The 19,832-nt window shown below is 39.2% G+C and overlaps 1 protein-coding gene across 9 annotated transcripts in view; it reads left to right on the top strand.

Annotated features, from left to right (window-relative positions):
- igsf9ba (immunoglobulin superfamily, member 9Ba) overlaps nt 1-19,832 on the top strand; it is a 100,054-nt gene that overhangs the window by 7,573 nt on the left and 72,649 nt on the right. For 4 of the 9 annotated variants that reach the window (XR_008602230.1, XR_004846928.2, XM_055012031.1 and 1 more), the window contains exon 1: nt 16,355-16,679. The exons of 1 other annotated variant lie outside the window; for it this stretch is intronic. Coding sequence is in view for 5 of the 8 variants with exons in the window: in XM_055012031.1 (XP_054868006.1) it covers nt 16,616-16,679 (64 nt within the window). In the remaining 3 variants the exon portion in view is untranslated. Of the gene's footprint in view, nt 1-16,354; nt 16,680-17,042; nt 17,177-19,832 lie in introns of those variants that run through there. 4 more of the 9 variants (XM_055012032.1, XM_035945881.2, XM_035945883.2 and 1 more) reach the window with 2 other exon arrangements.

Below are 19,832 nucleotides of genomic sequence, written 5' to 3'. Positions count from 1 at the left end.
TATTCACTTAATAGAATTGTATAGAATATCTTGTAATTGAAATTTGCAGCAAAATTGGTCAATCTTCTAGTGCATAATAAATAAAAACAAAGTGAATAGATACTTAGTAGGCAGTCAGGTCCAGGTGGTTAGTGACAGTGTTTGAGTTCAGTTCTCTTATCACTGTGGGGTAGAAGCTGTTTTTTAAAATGTTTTTGTCTGTGATTTGCTGGATCTGAAGCATCTAACTGAAGGTAGTTCTTCAAACACATGGTGTCCAGGACGGATTGGTTTAAGAATGTTTGCTGCTCTACTGAGGCAGCGAGAGCAGAATAAGTCCTCTAAAGAAGGCAGTGAAGAGCTGATGATCCTTGGTGGTGTTGATGATCCTCTGGAGGGCTCTCCTGCCCTACAATATACCAGCATGCTCTTGACAGAGCAGCGGTAAAAGCTTTTCGCTGTTGTGCCGTCTTCACTGCTGCTGTGGTGTTGATAGTCTAGGAGAGATCTTTGTTCATGTGTGTACCCAGACACCTGAAGGCAATGACCCTTCCCACACAGTCTCTATTGATGGGTAGCGGATAATGGTCTGCATGGTTTCTTCCAAAATCTATGACAAGTTCTTTTGTTATTGTGGAGTTCAGAACCAGATTGTTCTCTGGACACCTTTTAAAGGAGCAAAAGGAGTATAAAATTGATTCATATTAAGTCTGATGCATAATTACATCCATTAGAAAATAAATTAGAATCAATACTTGATTTAAATTTTTGTTTTTAGATACTTGTGAGTTTAGCAAATTTAACATAATGCATAAACACTGATTATGTATTGCTGGAAAAGATACTCATTGCAAAGCTTTACTGTTCCAGTTTATCAGGTGTCCCAGTTTAGGTTCTGCAGAAAAGTTATCAATGCCTAAGCAGCATTTTATTGTTATAGCTGTTAAAGGTGGAGCTACTTCTTATTTATTTACAGTTACATGGCTCTTCAAAGATATGTTAAGAGCAGAGTGAAATTACTGCTTTTGATTTAGGCAACTGAATGAGTGAGGTAAAGGTAGAGACTGGTTTTAGCTTTTATTTTTAGCTATTTGTGACCACATCCTGCATAAGCTCAAATAGCCACTACATTAATCCACTACATTTTTGGTATAAATGATATTAGCTCATTTGTTTGAATGAAATATCGAATCCTTGAGAACATGTTCGTATTTGCGGCTGCTTTTGTGGTAATGTCAGTATACATTTGAGTTGCATGGACTCCACAAGTGTGTACAAACCCAACTGATAGCCCTGTTATCCCAACCTGATCGGACAATGATCCAAAGAGCTTCTTCTGTTGTCTGGAATGTTTGGCTTTCTCAGTCTTTAAGTGTGCCGTTCATGTTCGTTACAGATGAGGTCATCTGACTGGGGAGGAAAGTCCATGACAGTCAGAACTCCTTGGTCTTCTTTGGCCTTGAAGTTAATGCCTTCAGGTGTGTTTGAGCTGATGTTCTTGCTGAAGTATGAATCTTTGTCTATGAAGATGCAAGCCATTAGGTGGTGCATGTCTCTGAAGAATGGACTACATCTCTCTCCTTTTCGTCTCCTTACATACACTCTTCTGTTACTGCCGCAGATCTCAAACTTAGATTTTTCAGTTAATAAGACTTATTTTTTGCATCAGCCACTGTGAAATGCTCCTATGTCCTAATCCACCTAAAATGTATGGCCTTATTTCCCCTCCTGAGAAGTGCTTTTGAGACCAGTACCATCCTTTAGCCTTTTTATCTTTTTTTTTTTTTTGCTTGGACTTGATTGGAGTCTTTTCTTATTTATTTGGCAGATTATTTACCAACGTTGATGCTGCTTTTCTATCCTTCAGTGAACAAAGCTTGATGTGTTGATGTTCTGATGATGCAGCCACTTTCCATCTGCCCGATCGTGCTTTAGATACAACTGAGCCAGTTTCCACAAAGTGTTAGAGTGACATTCGCTGCCCCCTCAGAAACCTTCAGTCTAGCTTTGATTTGACACTGACAAAGACCCTCTTTGCTCAGAATAACAATTGACTTCTGGCACTTTTGCTTAGTTATGATGCCATGTGTATCGCAGTACTACTTAGTCAGCAATGTTCTGCTGGAAACTTAGAGCTCAGCCATATTTATAGCAGGTGAACGATAGCTGCAAGTTGATTTACTTTGACAAGTCTCTCATGAGGAGATATGTGACAAATTTTGCTGCTTTCGAATAGTAATTTAAAAGAAAATGTCAAAAAGGCTTCAAGGAAAAAAGTTACTTTGGTGAAACTGATAACTCATCAGCATCTGAGATGTAATTTCTTTACGCCGCAAACCAAAAAGCTTCACCACCGTTTAGTTTAATTATATATTTTTGGCTTTATTTTTTTTAAGTGGTGCATTTCATAAGCTTATGTTTTTTTAATCAAGTTTTTAATCTGGAAGTAACCAGTAATCCAATACATTCACTAAAAAGAACCATATTTTCCTATAAAAGAAGGCAGAGTAGCAGTATGAGAAGTGCTAAAGGTGCAGAATGTGCCATACCTAATTATTATTTTATACATTTCTGTTTTAGATCAAGTTTCAATTTGTGTATTTTTATCCTACAATGATTTGATTTTCATTTGTTGTAATGGTTTAAATATTTTATTGGTTTTAATTGACTTATCTTGTCTTTAAATTGTTTTAATCATTTGATTGGTCTGGTGTTGTGCAGCATTTTGGTAAATGTTCAAATATGCTACATAAATAAACTGACCTAGCTGCACTTAAATACAGATTTTGAGCAAAAGTAATTAGTTGATTTCTACCATTGCTGATTTTGTTAATTAGTCTTTATCATTACAACACAGCAAAGCATTTTCCAAATCACTCTGCTATGGGCTAGGAAGGTGAATGTAGTATTTCTTTCCATTGCAAGAATCTATGACTTTATTATATTACTTTACTTACAATGGGAAAACCAATACTCAGGCTTTTTAAACATGCATGATTTGTGAATCAAAATGAACATCAAGTCTACATTATTTTTTGTCAGAGGTATCATTTTGAGTGTAAATACTGCAGGTTTTGCAAAATTAATCTGCACTTAAAATTAATTATTTCACAGTTATAATATTTTAATGCTGACTTGTTCAGTGTGAAAGACTTCAGAAGTTTTCAGCAGGATATTCACTGATTTCAAAGCTATGTGCTAGCAGATGGAACCCAATGGCTGCCTGCTGTCTGACACAAATGCAGGAATTAATGAGTTCATTTGCAAAAATACACAAAAACCATTTCCAAAACAAATAACCCAACATCAGTTTGATTGGTATTCTGTGGAATGCATAATTTAAAAAAAACTAATTAAGCAAAAATAAATCAAAACTAACTTAACTCATTAGGCCAATGAACTTTTGAAATCTAAAACTGCACAGCTAACATCTGTAAATAGTAACCAAAACACCAAAAATGTGTGAATGTTCACATGATTTCTAGTTATAAAGATCGAAATCTTGCAAAAATACACATTTTGGTTCTTAAACAAAACCAATTTTAAAGGTGTCTGGTGATGCAGGACCAGCAGACAACAACCACAGCACAAATAAAAAACAAAAACATGTCTCAAAATGTGCATCCGTGACAAAGGCTTGTTGCCTGTAAGACCACACTGAGGGAATCCTCTGCTTTCCAATTCACTACAAGGGCATCAGGGCGGAAGATGCATCTTTTACAGACAGGAAATGCCTGAACATCATAGAGCCAATGTGCTTTTTAATATCTACTACCAACGCTCCTTTGAATCAATACTGATTCCCAAAACAAATTTCCACATATAGAACCACTGAGTGCAAAATTAAAGAAGACATGAGCAGAATAGTGTTTGCTAAACCTGAATTTTGACAGAACACTATCCTCTGTAATGAGGTTCGTATTGCTGACATCAAATTATCCATGTAAGATTCAATGATTACAAGTTAGTATGGAGTTTTATTCATTGTCTTTGTTTAAAAGAAGCAGCAGCTGCTTGAATTCTTGGAAATAAACAGCAGGTGGCAGTATAAAACCAGAAATGATTAGATTTGTCACTACAACAGACACATTTAACCAACAGCACCATCTTGCATTGGCATATTATGATATTCATATCAAATGCTGCCTATTTTTAAATTCCTCAAAATCCCTGAAACTGAACTTAAAAACAAAATGTATACACAGTCCTCTGGTCCACACACTGAAAAAAGAAAAGAAATAATAATAATAATAATAATAATAATAATAATAATAATAATAATAATAATAATAATAATAATAATAAAGGATAAATAATATAAATGAACTCATTGCCCTTTTTGAAAAAGACCACCCTGCCCTGCTTCCCTTGTTGGCAGAATATGTTGCTAGGCAATAGTTCCTCTGGTTGCTCTTTCTTTGTTTAAACACACACACACACACACACACACACACACACACACACACACACACACACACACACACACACACACACACACACACACACACACACACACGCACACATGCACGCACACATGCACACATGCACTAACACACACACACACACACACACACACAAAACTTCACATTTTCATTGTTTCAAGAAATTTTCAAGTCTGTAGTGTTCCTTGTATAAGAATAGACTCAGCAAGATTTCTTTTGTACCTGTAATTTACATGCAAGGACATTAAGTGCATTTCAGGGGGGAAAAGTCGGTGCAGGAAAAAGTGATATTCAGCTTCAGCTAATTGAAGTGAATTTCACTCTGAGCTAAATGACTGACACATCACAGTGTGAGTGAGTCATATTGCAGGTGTTGCTTCTTGGCACCTTCGTGTCTTGTGGTATGTAGTTGTTGTACAAGATGCTTTGTGCCTGCGTGCATCATTTGCACTGCCAATGAAACTGCATATCTTTCCAGATATGAATAATGCACGACTCTTAGTTTTGGATTTAATATCCACTCGTCTATCCGGTCCTCAAACCCAGAAGCACCATTCCTGCAAACTTGACAGACAGGTCTAACACCAACCGAGCTATTTAAGGTAATAAGCACAGGATATTAAAGCGCATCAGCCGGCAACATTATTCAAAACCTACAGTGAATTGAAACAGCAAATTTCTTTTACATAAAAGAAGATTATAACACTGAGGTGCTGCAGGTTGAATAAATGAAAGAAATTTATGCTCGTTCCTGTGTTCGAGATTTTCAGTATAAGAAGAAACGTGGTAAGATGAGAAATCTTGTTAAGTTTATTGGTGCAAATTCTGCACAAAAGCTTCATAAACAAGTTAGACTTAACAAACATGATTATTTAGTATAAAAATTGTACTTGTAGATTGTTATTCATATTATTTAGTCTTTTTTTTTTAATTGATTAATATTCTTTAAGAACATCCCCAAATTTCATTAATTTTATTTAACAGCTCTACAACTGTGAGGTCAAAATGAACAACCTTTGGCTCTATGGATGAGAAACATTTAGGAGAATTTTAATACACAAGGCTCCTTGTCCCCACCCCAAGGCCACAGTGAGATTTGAAAAACGAGCACTTTTTATTCCCAATTCATCCAAGCTGTAAACTGGGGAGCAAATAAAGGCCTTGTAGAAACAAATCAGTGACACTGGTGTTATTGAACCTGTTCTACATATTCTAAGCTGCAAATTTGATGCAACAGAAATTAAACACAATGAATACTACATTAATTTTAATTCTTCACTGAATGTGCCACACCCTGCAACTTGCAAAAAAGGTGGCATTTTATTATCAGATACAGTGTGTTCCTGGTAAAGAAACCTCAAGTGCAGAAAGGGTGAAGTCTATAGTTTGGATTTCCCCTAAGATTTAGTTAGTAAAAGACTTTTTTCCCCCTCAAATGTAAGTGCTTATGCACCAGAAGGCATTCCTCTAATCCTCAAATATGTCTTTTCTGCTTAGCCTAAACTTCAGCAACTTTTCCATCTGCAGTCTCCCATCTCTTAGCGGCTGGACTCATGAGTTAGGTACACCAGAATGTAGAGCAGGTGACTCACAGTTTTTAACCTAAGAGCTCTGCAGTGCAACTGTATTAACATTTTTTAAAATTTATCTCAGTTCAACATTAGTGGAGAAGTTAAAGAACATACAGTTACTTTCCTGAGATGCTTCATTAGAAACCTGGTCAGAATTATGAACAGCTACAGCCACACATTATATCTCACTGACATATTATTTTTTCTGTAAATGTATTATGTGTGACTCAGGGCCAAGTATTTGTACATACTGTTAGACCTCATGGTTCCCCCACTCAAAGTAAATGCTACACAGGTTGAATAGATAATGGCACTCCATGTCTTAAGTGATTCAAAGAAATGCTAATGCACACTACATCTGGCTGTATATTGGTCATAACTGTCACACTTCCTTTGATGGATATTCTTATCTCTAAGTAACCTTCTGTGAGAGTCAGAAACCTGCTCTGTGAAGATTCCTATAAACCCCCTCCAACCCCCTCCTCACAGCTATTATTAGTGTGCTCGTGAAGCGGGGCATTTTCTCCTCCTCCCAATATTACTGCTGCTTATTGTTTCTTCTGCTAACTCTGTGATCTTAGTATATTTAAGCGGTCTGAACGTAAAACTGTGGAGATTCCTCAGGATGTATCTGTGTGTGCTGCTTTTAGTGTTTGATTTTTATTTTACACATTGAAAACTACAGCTGAGACACATTTGGCCGAAGCTTTCATTTAAAAAGCTGCAGCCAGAAGAGCTAGCGGGGCCCCAGAACAGGACTTTAGGGTTCAGATAAGGAGATGGACAACATTCCCGGACGTGACGATCAGATGGAATACTAGCAAACGAACAAAACAGGAGAGCTCTAAGTTTAACATCATGGTTGGCTCCTTAACACTAGTCATTTGATGCTATTTGTAATAAAATATTTTCCTCAAATCACACTTAATGCAAATGTAGTAAGCTCTAGCTCTAACCTATAACTATCAATTTAAATTGTTGTATTGCAACAATTTTTATTCCTCAGTGGACCGTAGCCCAACAGAAGCTACTATTAGGACTTTAGCATAAAAAAATGTTGGTAGGCATTGGGTAAAATTGTCCACTGATCTCTGACATAAGCTAGCTGAAATTTTTTGCTTCTCTGCTATGCAGAAATCCTGACATAGCAAGATGGTTGAGGTCATTCTTGCATTTTAGTTGCATTCACTGCAGATTTCAAATCCCCACATTTTTTGTGGGGTACTCCAAACAGTGGCAGCTTTTTTTTTTTTTTTTGCTGGCTCAACTCCAACGCAGGCCAAATTTGTGAAAACTATTTCTGATTGCAGACTCGTGCCCTCTGACACCAATGGCTGCAAGACTTACCTGCAGATCCTGTGATGAAACCTCTTAAATTTCATCACTCTGCTCTTGGGCTGAATTTGCTGGGGCGCCCAGTCCTGGACAAATAGGCAGTTGCTTGAAATCTATGCAACTTTTAAATAATTTTTCTCAGTGGTTATTTAGTTCAAATAATTCCCTTCATTCTCACGAGATATACCCCCAGCATTCATGGCATGATGACGTGATGCACTTTGCTCTATCTGCCTGTCTGTCTGTCTGTCTGTCTGTCTGTCTGTCTGTCTGTCTGTCTGTCTGTCTGTCTGTCTGTCTGTCTGTCTGTCTGTCTGTCTGTCTGTCTATCTATCTATCTATCTATCTATCTATCTATCTATCTATCTATCTATCTATCTATCTATCTATCTATCTATCTATCTATCTATCTATCTATCTATCTATCTATCTATCTATCTATCTATCTATCTATCTATCTATCTATCTATCTATCTATCTATCTATCTATCTATCTATCTATCTATCTATCTATCTATCTATCTGAGATGTTGGAAGGTTCTAATCATTGATACATAGTCTGGAAATGTACTTAAATTCTCCATGTGACTGATCTTATTTTTTCTCATTTATTGTGTAGAAATGACAGCAAATTGTCAATTTTATGTCTCTTTTTTTTTTGTATATCACATTTCTCTGTAGGCACTATTTTCTTCCCACTGAACTCTAATTAGTAGCCTTACCAAATTTCTTTCTGTCTTAAAATCTTCACATTTTTTTATTCCATGGTTTTCAGTTTATGTTTGTTTTTCTTTTCTCCCTAATAAATCTTCTTGTCACATTTCGTATCCATTCTGAGGAAAACAGTCAGTAATCAGATGTCTAAGTTGGAGTAAGCTCTAATCACAGAGTATAAATGTTAACACGACAGTCAGTGATTAGAGACAGTTTAAATCCTGCGGTAATAATCAGAACCAGTCTAACCTTGGTAGCTACTATAGCACGAGTCACTCAGGAACAGACTGTACTGATCAGCTGGCTGAATCAGAAGCACTACTGCAGAAAGTTTCTACGTTGGTTTCAATGGGATAAACTTTCTCCACGTTATTGGAAAAAAAAATCAAAAAACAACACCTGACTCTAAACATACTCTTTTCCCATCTTTAGTTCACAAACACACTCAGATTCTCCCCTCAGCCACAGCAGCTCGAACTCCTTGCTCTGCCAAGATGAGAGATGCTGTCAACAGAGTCTCGCTCACAGTGAAGTTCATCACATTCAGAGAGGCTAAATGGCTCCATGATAAGATGAAGCGTCGGGAATTAGCAGGCGCCGCTTCTACAGCCCTTTTAGCACATGTGTATTTATAGGTTTCACAAGTGAGCTGAAAGATGGTGCGATGAGCAGGAGAGGAAGATGTTTTAGAGGGCCTCAGATCTACGGAGAAGAAGCGGATTTAAAATCACTTTTCTGTTTAACTCCCACACTGTGCAACTTTTCTTTCACCCATAGCTGTCTTAATTACACTAACTAATAAGAAGTGCTATTTCTGGCAGCATTGTGCACCTGTAGAGATATGTGAAACCATGGCAGCTGTACATGTTGCCTCCAGATGAGTTCAGTTTGGCATGTAGTGCTTTTAATAGATGTGCAGATGCAAAAAGTCCCTCCATATGAAGACTTAACCAGTGGATATTCACTTAAAATTCAATTATTTACCCACCTGAAGGGCCACAGACAGGCTTGTAAGAAGTTGTGGCAATTCCGTGTATTACAAAAGACAAACGATGGCGCTTCACTATTCTCATACTTTCTACCATTTGGGTGGGCTGTTCACACACTCTGCTGATGACCACTGAACATGACAAGTGATTCTCATCTGAGGAGCGGTGCAGAGAATCAAAGTGACTTCAAGGCCCTGAGCCCTGCTGCCAACGCGATGCATGTGTCATTCACATCTGCTGCCTCACAGACGAACAGAGACAAAGCACAGTGATGTTAAGTCGTGATGTTAGAGGTTTCGTTTAACACTTGGTGCCAGTTTTAATTACAATTTTACATATAATAAATAAGCAATAAAAAGCGATTATAGCAGTAAATTAGGTGATAATTTGAATGCATCAAATAATTCACAGTAGTCTTGACGTCAATGTTGACAAGAGAGCTGAAAAACAATCATCATTTGCTGGTGGTAACATGACAGTTCAACGATTCTCAAATTTTATTGGCCTCAGATTTCAAAAAAACACTGACAAATTCTGTCATCAAGGTTTTCTGGATTCCTGCACCTGACTTCAAATCCAACTGTGATTATAATCGGGGCTATTCTTTAGTTATTCTGAGAGACTTATTCTGTTTTTTTTTTTTTTTTTTTTTTTACAAGAGATGCACATTTTCTTTATTGTACAGTGCTTCATGCTGCTTCTAAAATGTACTTTGTAATCTACAATTTGTCAGTTTCCTCATATGCAAGGAATTTACAGCTGCTACATCCAAAACATTCACATATTGAACTGTAGTGTAGCCAACATAATGAGAGCTGCATTCTCAAATCATCTGCAGATTGCTTTCTTGATTTTGCTCAGAAAATGGCAAAATGTAGTGAAACATGTTTATTGCAATTTCCCAGAGAACAAGAATGCATCTTTAAATTCTCTGTTACATCCCACCAATCGTCCAAGTCCCAACAAAGATCTTTGTGACATTCCATTAACAGGGACCAGCCATTTTTGCATTTTTGCTTGAAAACCAGTACGTGATACTGAATAGTTGCCGGTTGCCTGTTAATCAGTGACAATTAGTTTAGATATTTTTTCAGCTCTGATAATCACAGTGAAAGCTAAACACCCTGAATACCCCAGCAGGTAATCTATAAATAACAGAGTTTTTCATGTGCACACTTTTTTTGATCTAACATAAATGTATTATTGCTATTGTTATTATTATTATTCTTACTATAGTTATGTGACAGCATATGTTTGTCTGTCCGTCTATTCTTCCTTGCGCAGCATTACTCAAATACAGACTTGGATGAAATTTTGAGGGAATTTCAGAAATGCCACAAGGACCAGATTTTGGCAGTGATGTGGCTTATAGTCTGGATACATGGATTTGTTAAAGATTTCTGTATTGTTCTGAGATAGTGGCACAGCATTACTGTAACTATGACTACAAGTGAACACTACATCAGCTGCCTGCTGACGATCACATGATTGTGATCCTACTACAGATCGACCGCTGCGGACTTATCGGGACTTATCCATTGGAAAGCATACAAGGAACAATTGATTAAACTGTGGGGGTGTTTCTGAGTCCATCAGTTCCCGCCGCGCGCTACATATTTAGGTCATGCGATTCCGTATCCGTACATAACATACACATGGGTAACACATGCCTGTGCTCAGTGCAAGTTCAATTTTTATTAAAAATTTCATTTCAGACATGATACAAAGACTGAGCAGCCTTGGTGGAGTACTACGCTCTCTGAGTGCTTTTTGTTGTTATTATTTATCATCGTTGTTAGTAGTAGCAGCAGTAGTAGTGGTGTATGTCATCATATAGATAAATATTAAAATAGCAAAATAGAAAATAATTACATTTTTGTCAGAGGTATATCATGGTAAATTGGAAATTAAGGATAATTAATTCCCCAAATTTGTTATGCTAAAAGAAAAAATCCTAAAAAAAAGATGAATAAATAGGTCCCAATTACCTGCACATTTTGGTTCTTACAGAGCTTTAGTTTATCCTAAAAAGCATTTTAATAAAAATGAAAAGAATAAAGCATCATATACACAGGACACCCACACTCTGAAGAACAGGACCAGCCTCTTGTGTAAAACACTACTGACCACTACTGGCCAAAAGCATGAATGATGCTCTGAAGGGGTAGCAAGGCTCCAGTATAAGGACATACAGAGCTTATAAAACACCATAAACAGACATGCAACAGGACATCTGTTCGGCAGCCGGCACACTCAACATCTCATTTGGTGCAGGCAGGTTAGCGAGCTGCAGGCTGACTGACTGATGCTGGAGGGGCCCTCAGTGTACACATCCATATGTCTCTGTCACTGAAGCATCTGAGCCTGTGCACGCATTCAGGGCCACAGGGATGCACGAGTTTCAAGTGCATGGAATAAAGGAACAATGACAGAATTTGCAGTAGTTTAGGTTGAACATTATAGATGAGAGATGCATTAACTGTGTTCTTTTCAAGTTCTGCTCGGGCGGAGATAAAATAAAAAGCAGTGTAGACATCAAAGTGTGACAGACTGAGTGGATCCCGGTGGAGGGTGACCCTAAAAATAAATGAGTGTGCTGTACTCAAAGAGACATTTCTATTAATTTTTCATTCCATTATTTTTGCCGAGGCACCTGACACACCAGCACAGATCCTGATCCTACCTCAACCCAGCATTCATCAGAAAACATACAAACTGTGTTGTTGCCTTTATTCTTTTATTTAAGTAAAAGTAGCAATTAAACAGTTTAGAAACAAGCCAGTGCAAGTAACAGTCCGTTCAGAATCATAAAGATGTATTACTAGGACTGTAAATTTTAAATATCAAAGTAAATGTGACAGATTTATCAATATATACAACATCTAGACACTGATGCACTGATGTGCTGCAGTAGATGGTCAAGGTAGATCTAGTTTGTCAAGGGGTCTCCAACTTAGGGTTTAGGCCCCTCTGGAGAGTCACATGTCAAATTAGAGGGGCCGAGAGAAGACAAATGTAGCACAAAAGAAAAAATAATTTTCATTTGTTACAATTTTCCTCAGTATTGAACAATTTTACCTATTTGGGCCTCAAACGGATACTTAAATGATGAAGGTTTTGCAGAAATCTCTCCTTGGTTGAACTCAAAGCTACAAAAAGTGTGCTATTCCTCCCTGTAGTGGAGCAGAAGTTGAAGAGTTTTAAATGTGAAACCAGAACAGTGTTCATAATGAGAATATCCTTCATTTGATCAATACCAGGCTGCTTCAAGTATAAACATCCAGCTCAGAATCTGACTGATCGTACGAGGCATATGAGCCTATGAGCATAATCCCGATGTTGTTTTTGTACCACTGGTCCCTGACTGCTACTGAAGTCTAGAAACATTCAATGTTCTCTTCCTGCCCTTTGGTAACAGCCATCTCCAGTCTGCTCTAACAGAGCTGTAGCACTAATAGTACCAGTATTACATAAGAGATTATCTTAACTGTTCTTATCTTTTCTGTGGCTCGGCTTGTAGAAAATCCAATTCAACCATGGGGGAGAAAAAAAAAAGAAAACCAATCTCTTATGTGACCTTATGAAGCAAATGTCGTGTGTGTGACAGCGGAAACAGACTCATCACGGCTCTGGATACTGAAGCTTTCGGCCTGCAGTGTGTCCTGGTGTTGTGTCAGCACTTCTGTAACTTTAGGTGAGGGTTGGAGGGGGGTATGTTGGTAATATGACCTTGTTTTGCCACGCAGCAGTCAAGGCACACCGTCGCATACCTCCACCGACAGCAACTGTGAGAATCTGACAGATGCTCCACCTTCCAAATGGCTTTGTCGGCGACGGTAACAGTTCCTCTGTACGGCCTTTTCCGTGGAAAAGACTTTAAAATGTAGAGCTAAAGAAGGATTCTCTGCAACACAGCTATTGGTAATTAGGATCCATAATTTATGACTCATACCTTGCATTGGTATTGAGTGTTCTGCAGAGTAAAGCTTCGCCTCCAGTCACGCTGCTCTCTTACAGGCAACTACACTTGTCAGAGGAGGTTTTCTTGAGCTTCTAACACTTGATCTCACACCTTTACGTGCTTACATGGAAACATGAGTGCGTGGTGGTGTGACCTGCTGTGTGAGGGAGGAGCAGCTGCTACCTCTTCCATATGTGATCGTTAGTGCACGGAGCTGGATTTATCTTAGAGGAGTTGTTCTCAACCTTTTAGGGCTGCAAACCCTTTAAAGAGAAGCAATAATTACCTTGAGTTTTAGATTCATTCATTTAATAGGGTTTTATTGCAAAACTGTGCAGAATTTCAATATAAAACACAGAAATGTAAACATATGTACACAGTTTGTTGTTATCCTTATTTTTAATCTTGTAAATCATCTGGTAACCCCTCAGATTGATCCAGGCTCCCTTTAAGGGCCGTTATTTAGTGTTTTGTGTCCCCAGGCCTCTGAGGTCATCCTCATAGTTACTACCTCATTCGCTGACAGACTTTTGGCTCTGAAACAGTCCCTTGTTCCACATTTTAAATCCTGTCCCACTATTGGCAAATTCAAGTCAAATTTAAAGGCTCACCTTTTCGCCATTGCTTTTAGTTCTTCCAGAAGCTTGTCTAGTGGTGTCGTTTCTTTTTATCACCCCGTTGCTTTGTATTGATCAGTTGCCTGATTTCACTTAGTTTTCTCTTTTACTCTTTCGCTATTATGGTTCTGCTTCTTTTTTTAATCCAGTCAGTATGCTTTATTTTTGGCTATCCTGTTCCTTTGACTGTCTTCACATATGTTCATCTTTGTCATTTACTCTGTGTGTTTATATAAACTATTGCTGAGAGTTAGGTGGGGAAATTGAAAGCACACTGCCCTGTCTGAACAGCAAGACAGTAGCTGGTTAGCTTAGTTTAGCATTAAGACTGGGAGTAGGGGGAAACAGCTGGCATGGTCCTGACAAAAGCTAACAAAATATACCTACTACTCTAAAGCTCAGTAAAATCTCATGTAAGACTTGCTTATTTTTTCTTTACAGAGAAAATTTGTTGTCAGGATTAAGCAGCTTTGGAGGTAGTGCTCGACAGATATGAGCCAGGCGAGCTGTTTCTCCTTGTCTGCTGTCTTCACATATATTCATCCTTATTATTTCCTCCATGCCTTTATGTACATTATTGCATCTTATTAACCTTGTGTTTTCCTTCTTCCATAGTTCGTACTTTGTCCTCTCTGTCCTCTCTCTGCATGCAACTCTCTGCAGGTGTCTCTGGTACATTTCTGATCACCGGCCACTTGTCCCACTCATCTGTCCAGAGTTTTTGTCCTCTTGTTTGTTTGTTGTTGTTTGTCTCTGTGATTGTTCCTCTCTCCCCCCCTTTATCTTCACCCCAACCAGTCGAGGCAGATGTCAGCCCTGCCTGAGCCTGGTTCTGTGCAGTTGCTAATTATAAATCTTTGAATTTCTTGGGTTTTCCATGTTTATTTTTGCAGGGTCTTAAGTTTAAAAGTAGTCTGGCAAATCTCCACAATTAATAATACTATAGTGTCTTAACCTAAAACAGATTTTATCGTATATAATTTTGTGGGATTTTACCCATAAATTTGCATCATAAATCACACTGTAGGGACTTACCCCTAATATGTAAACTAATTGAGCATTTTTTTTTATCATCAGTCTTTCTTAATTGGAAAGCACTTTGGCTTTTGTGCTGTCTGAAATTTGCTGTGTAAATAATGGTGACTTCATTTGACTTTCTAAGTGTAATACTAACATCTAGACAGGTGAAGCATTGAACCTGAATAATAAATGTGCAACTGCAAATGCTTTTGTACAAGAGGGTCACTGAGGAGTTTCATGCATATCAAACTATATAAATCCTATGCTTTAACCTTCACAGCCACTGTGAACCTGGCACCCATTTGGAGTGAGTGTCAAAATAAACAATGGGGGAATATAGTCAGGAAAAATGGTACTGATCATTCTAGAGGTCAACAGACTTAGAGGTTACATGTCAAGGAGCATATGTACATTACTTTTTTTTTTCAGTATGCCCCTCCATCTGGATCTAACAAAAAATAGTGCAAATGTTGCATGACAATATCACTAAAAGAAGGTGTGCAGACAGAAACGAGAATGGCTTTGATTTTTTTGGGCACATTTTTAGATTTTCTTTGATTTCAGGCAGTAACATGACAGTCTCAAAAAAGAGGGAGGGAAGGGAGGGAAGGGAGGGGAGACAGACAGACATGAGCGTCGAGACAAATACAAAAAAAATAAATAAAAAATATGCTGAAATATTCGCAAAATATGCTCCAAATGATAGATCAGCTAAATGTTTATCATCCGGCAGCCTGACGCAGCAGCAGCAGCAGCAGCAGCAGCAGCAGCAGCAGCAGCAGCAGCAGCAGCAGCAGCAGCAGCAGCAGCAGCAGCAGCAGCAGCAGCAGCAGCAGCAGCAGCAGCAGCAGCAGCAGCAGCAGCAGCAGCAGCAGCAGCAGCAGCAGCAGCAGCAGCAGCAGCAGCAGCAGCAGCAAGCATGCTCGGTGTGTTATTTGGGTGAGATCTGAGCTGATGTCGAGGAGGAAGCCAGAGGCAGCACAGGGCGTTATGAATCCCTCTATGGTCATGCATGTAGACAGAAAAGAAGAAAAAACAGAGCGAGGGAAGTGAACGTGAGAAGGCAGCAGCCTCCTTATCAGCGGTGACCATGTGTGCGCAGTTGGCAGCACCATCCTCTCGCTCGGCCGTCGAGGAAAAAAAAAGAAGACTGTATTGTATGTGTCGCCACACCCATCACATAAAGCACCAGACGCGGCGCGGTGGCGATTAAAATAAATAAATAAATAAAAAATAATTTTAATGTCGGCGACAGCGACATGACAGCAGCCCGAGGGCTATGGGGGTGAGCCACGGATGAGTCACACCACCAGCGTCCCCCCGTTTTTATTAAACAGCATAAACAGCCGGAGGGGGCCACTATTGATATGATATGAGGGGATCATGCACACATAGAAAAAAAAGACAGAGCGAGCAGGGATGTGTGGATGAATGGATGAGGTTGCACGTGGGGGCCAGTTTTCGGTATTTAAAGATGTGGACGAGGCGCTCTTCTTCTTGTCAATGCGCATGATACTGCGGCTCCACTACTACGGCACGCTCCAACTCACCTTGAATCGGCGCACTGGTCGCGCTCCTGTCATTCGGGGTGCGGGTGCGCACGGAGGACCAATACACGCCCCAAAGCCTCCGTCGGCAGCCAATCGGAGCGCGGCAGAGGCGGACCTGTGGCTGCATTCTCACACTTGGTTTCACTATGTGCTCGTAAAAAAACGGGCTCCGTCTACTACAAACGCGGCGGTGCAGGTGCTCTGTCTCTTCGGGAGAGAGGATGCGGATGGAAGGACGGGGGAGGGAAGGGATGAAGGGAAACGCCACGAGGAAAGAGAATAGGATATGATAGAGGAAAAAATAAAGGGGGGCCTTTATTGGTTTTTTTTTGTTTTTTTTTTTTGGAAAGCTAAGAGACCGTGAGGTGCAAGGTCGAATATGAGAGACTGGTTGAACGGGGCACTTTGCGTGGTAATAGCTGGTCGGCAATAGTACTATGATTTGGTATGTGGCCACTCTGATAGCAAGTGTATTCAGCACCAGAGGAACGGCCGCTCAAGGTGAGTTGAAGTGCAATATATCTTGTGCCGCACATCGCTTATGATTTGTGCTGTCTTCTGCGTGTGCGCTTTGGTGCTGCTTTTTTTTTTGCAATCGCATGGCATTTTTCCCTCCTTCATACGAGCTGTGGATTCATTCTAACAAATGGCTGCATATCTAACGTGTCACGTGAAAGTTGAGTTAAATCGCACCAGGAGGAAACAGCAAATGTCTTTTTTTCTTTTAAAAAATGGCCTGACTCACATGCATGATGTCTGCAATGGGATAATTCTCATGCCAAGTGAGAGATCCAGGAACAGATAGCTGGATGTGATGGGCCGGTGTATGTGTTGAGGCTTCATTTGTGAGATTAAAAGCAGATTTTTTGGTTGGAAATAACGTCCCCTGGTTTTGGAGAAGGAGGGGAGAAGAAATGTGTGCATTGTATCATAGCAAGCAGGTCCCATTTGAGTTCTCCAGAGAGGGGTGTGACCGTCTCAGCCTTCAAGATGGAAAGGTAACTAAATAATGCATCACGTGTCAGATAAAATGCACTCTTGAATTTGATAAAGCCCAAAGCTGCTGCATGCAGGGGGATTCATATGCTGGCTTTCACACACTGCACACGAATAGGGGGGTCACAGTACATGATGGGATGCACTGAGCACCTCCAGGCTGCGAGGCTCACCTAGTGCTGATCTGAGAGGTGCACAAACGAGTCCTTTCTGCAGCCACAAACTGCACAGTATCCCTTTTGTTCGTATTTTTTCCTGAGCACTTCGGTATTGACCCATGTACTTACTTAACCTTGCTTTTCCACTTGTGTCCAGATGAGGGAGACATGTGCCAAGCTGTCGTCTGGTAAATGATCCCAATGACCCCACATATACCCAGTCAAAACTGGTCTGCTCACAGGTCTGGCTCCTCCTGTGATGCCAAGCCAAGGCCGAGATAAGCTCACTATGAAAACTTGCACTCATGCAGCGAAACAGCGTTTGATTTAGGAACAGAAGAACCTCTTGGGGTGTCATTTTTTAAAGCACAAATTATCCACCTCATGTAGGCGTAGATGTGGCTTAATATTATCGATTCAAAGGTGTTGTCTGGTATCGGCAATGCAGTGAAGGTGATTTAAGTCTTACAAGCTGCACCAGAGTCACAAATCACAATATCGCCTATTAGTAATTACAAATGAGAGCTGGTCTACTTCTTATATTACAGTGTCCCAGAATATACAGTAATTTACAGCTTTGGCTGCACAGAATCATTGAAAATGCAGTTTAACACAAGCTGACTTATTTTTCAAACACTTTTGCTAATGATAAAGACATGGCTTGTTGTTTTTTGATAATAATATTGCAATTTGGATATCATTAATGCTCTGCCTTTGAGAGAATGAGAAGAGATGTGTGCATAATTCCAAAACGGTAAAGTACAATTAAAAATAATTTGCCAGTGTGTCAAAAATATTAGCATAAAATATGTACTATGGATGCACAAGTAGCTAAATCTACATGCTACATTAATGTTTGGTAAGCACAAAACTACCACCTCCAGCTAATTAGCCAAGCTTAGCATTAATACTGCAGACAAGGAGAAACAGGCCCGAAAATCTGTCAAGCAGCACCTCCAAAGCTGTTAAATCCATACAAGAATCTTTTTCACTGTATAGATTAAAGAAGCAAAGTATAATGTGCTTTTATTGAGCCTTAGAGTAATAGCTGTATTTAGTACTTTTTGACAGAACCATGCTAGCTGTTTCCTCTTGTTCCCAGTCTAAATGCTAAGCTAAGCTAACCAGCTACCGGCTGAATATAAAAGATGGACATAGTCTCCGGGTCTGAAAATTAAGGCCAGTGCAGAAGTGCATTCTTTCTAACAGCCAACAGGGGCTTTAGCTGCAAAAAGTAGTCAGATTACATAGAAGTTAAGGAGAAAACAACCTTACTCCTCGACTTACTTTATTACCTCAGTAAATATCCTCCCAATGAGCTTATGGTCTCAATTGCTAGTTTCAAGTCTCCTATATTACAACATGGTGTTTATTTTATAGATTATAGAATCATTTAGAGCAAAATATGCAATAAAGTAGGATATGTTTTAGAGCTCACAAACCTTGTGATTGTCAGGTTACTGCTTTATGTCCTTGACTCCTCAATCAGATTCACCTCTGGACTGTCATGTCGCATTTCAAAAAACCAAAGTACTGATGACCAAATTCCAAACTCAAGGCCTCGCTCCACAAATCAGTGATTTAAGTTATTCTTTATGTGCAGTCTATGCATGTCTGACCCAGGTCATGATTTTCCCTCATACTGACTTAAAACTTTATTTAGGATGGTAAACGTGGCATCATCTGCAAACGTATTTAGCTTGAAAATGTGAGGCACTGACAGTCATTGGTGTGAAAGGAACAGAAGGAGTATAAGAGCACAGTTTCCATAAAGCATCAAATACTTGGTAAACATCGTAGACAGACTAATTTTCATGCCATTGTAGATTAAATCATATTAGGTTTGTTGCAAATTGTTCCACTTTTCTCCTGTAATGTAACCTGTGATGGGCCTTTTATTGATATGATAGAACCAGTTGATCAGTATATTAAAAACATTGCAAAAAATAATTACTACGGTGCATTATCATTTGTTGCAGTTTCAGATTCCTACTCTGAGTTGTGTCCATAGAAATTCCCAGAAAAAAAAAAATCAAAGCCACCAACACGTGTCAAGCTTAGGATGAATGATTGTTTGTGAAGTGGCTTGTAAAATGATGTTTTAGGTGGAAGGATAGGCGGTGCGTCAGCTTTTTTTCACCCAAAATGTCACCTACACTTTCTGCAACCTCCCTTTAAATGATGACTAACCAAAATTGTCCATCTTAGGTGCACAAATGGCTAAAGAATTTGTGTTGCATTGTGTCTGTGCTGGTGCTGTATTGTGGGCAGCATGTTTGCAGAGCAACAGCAAAAACGTCAGTTGGTGTCTGCACAATGTGTTCAGGCACCATATTGTATTGTTCTGGCAGTGTTTGGAGCTCAGTACAACAATACTGCATAACTACAAAGTGCAGAAATGTGCTTAGTTACTTGCATACGGTGCTACTAAAATGCAAGCTGCTTTATCCTCTTGTAGACAGATGTATTGTATCTGTTGTTTCAGATGCCCATCATCTGC

This window comes from Amphiprion ocellaris, chromosome 7, assembly GCF_022539595.1.
Source record: "Amphiprion ocellaris isolate individual 3 ecotype Okinawa chromosome 7, ASM2253959v1, whole genome shotgun sequence".
In the NCBI taxonomy this organism is placed as follows: domain Eukaryota; kingdom Metazoa; phylum Chordata; class Actinopteri; family Pomacentridae; genus Amphiprion; species Amphiprion ocellaris.
Note: the sequence above shows the minus strand (reverse complement) of the source record. Positions and strands in the feature narration are given on the sequence as shown.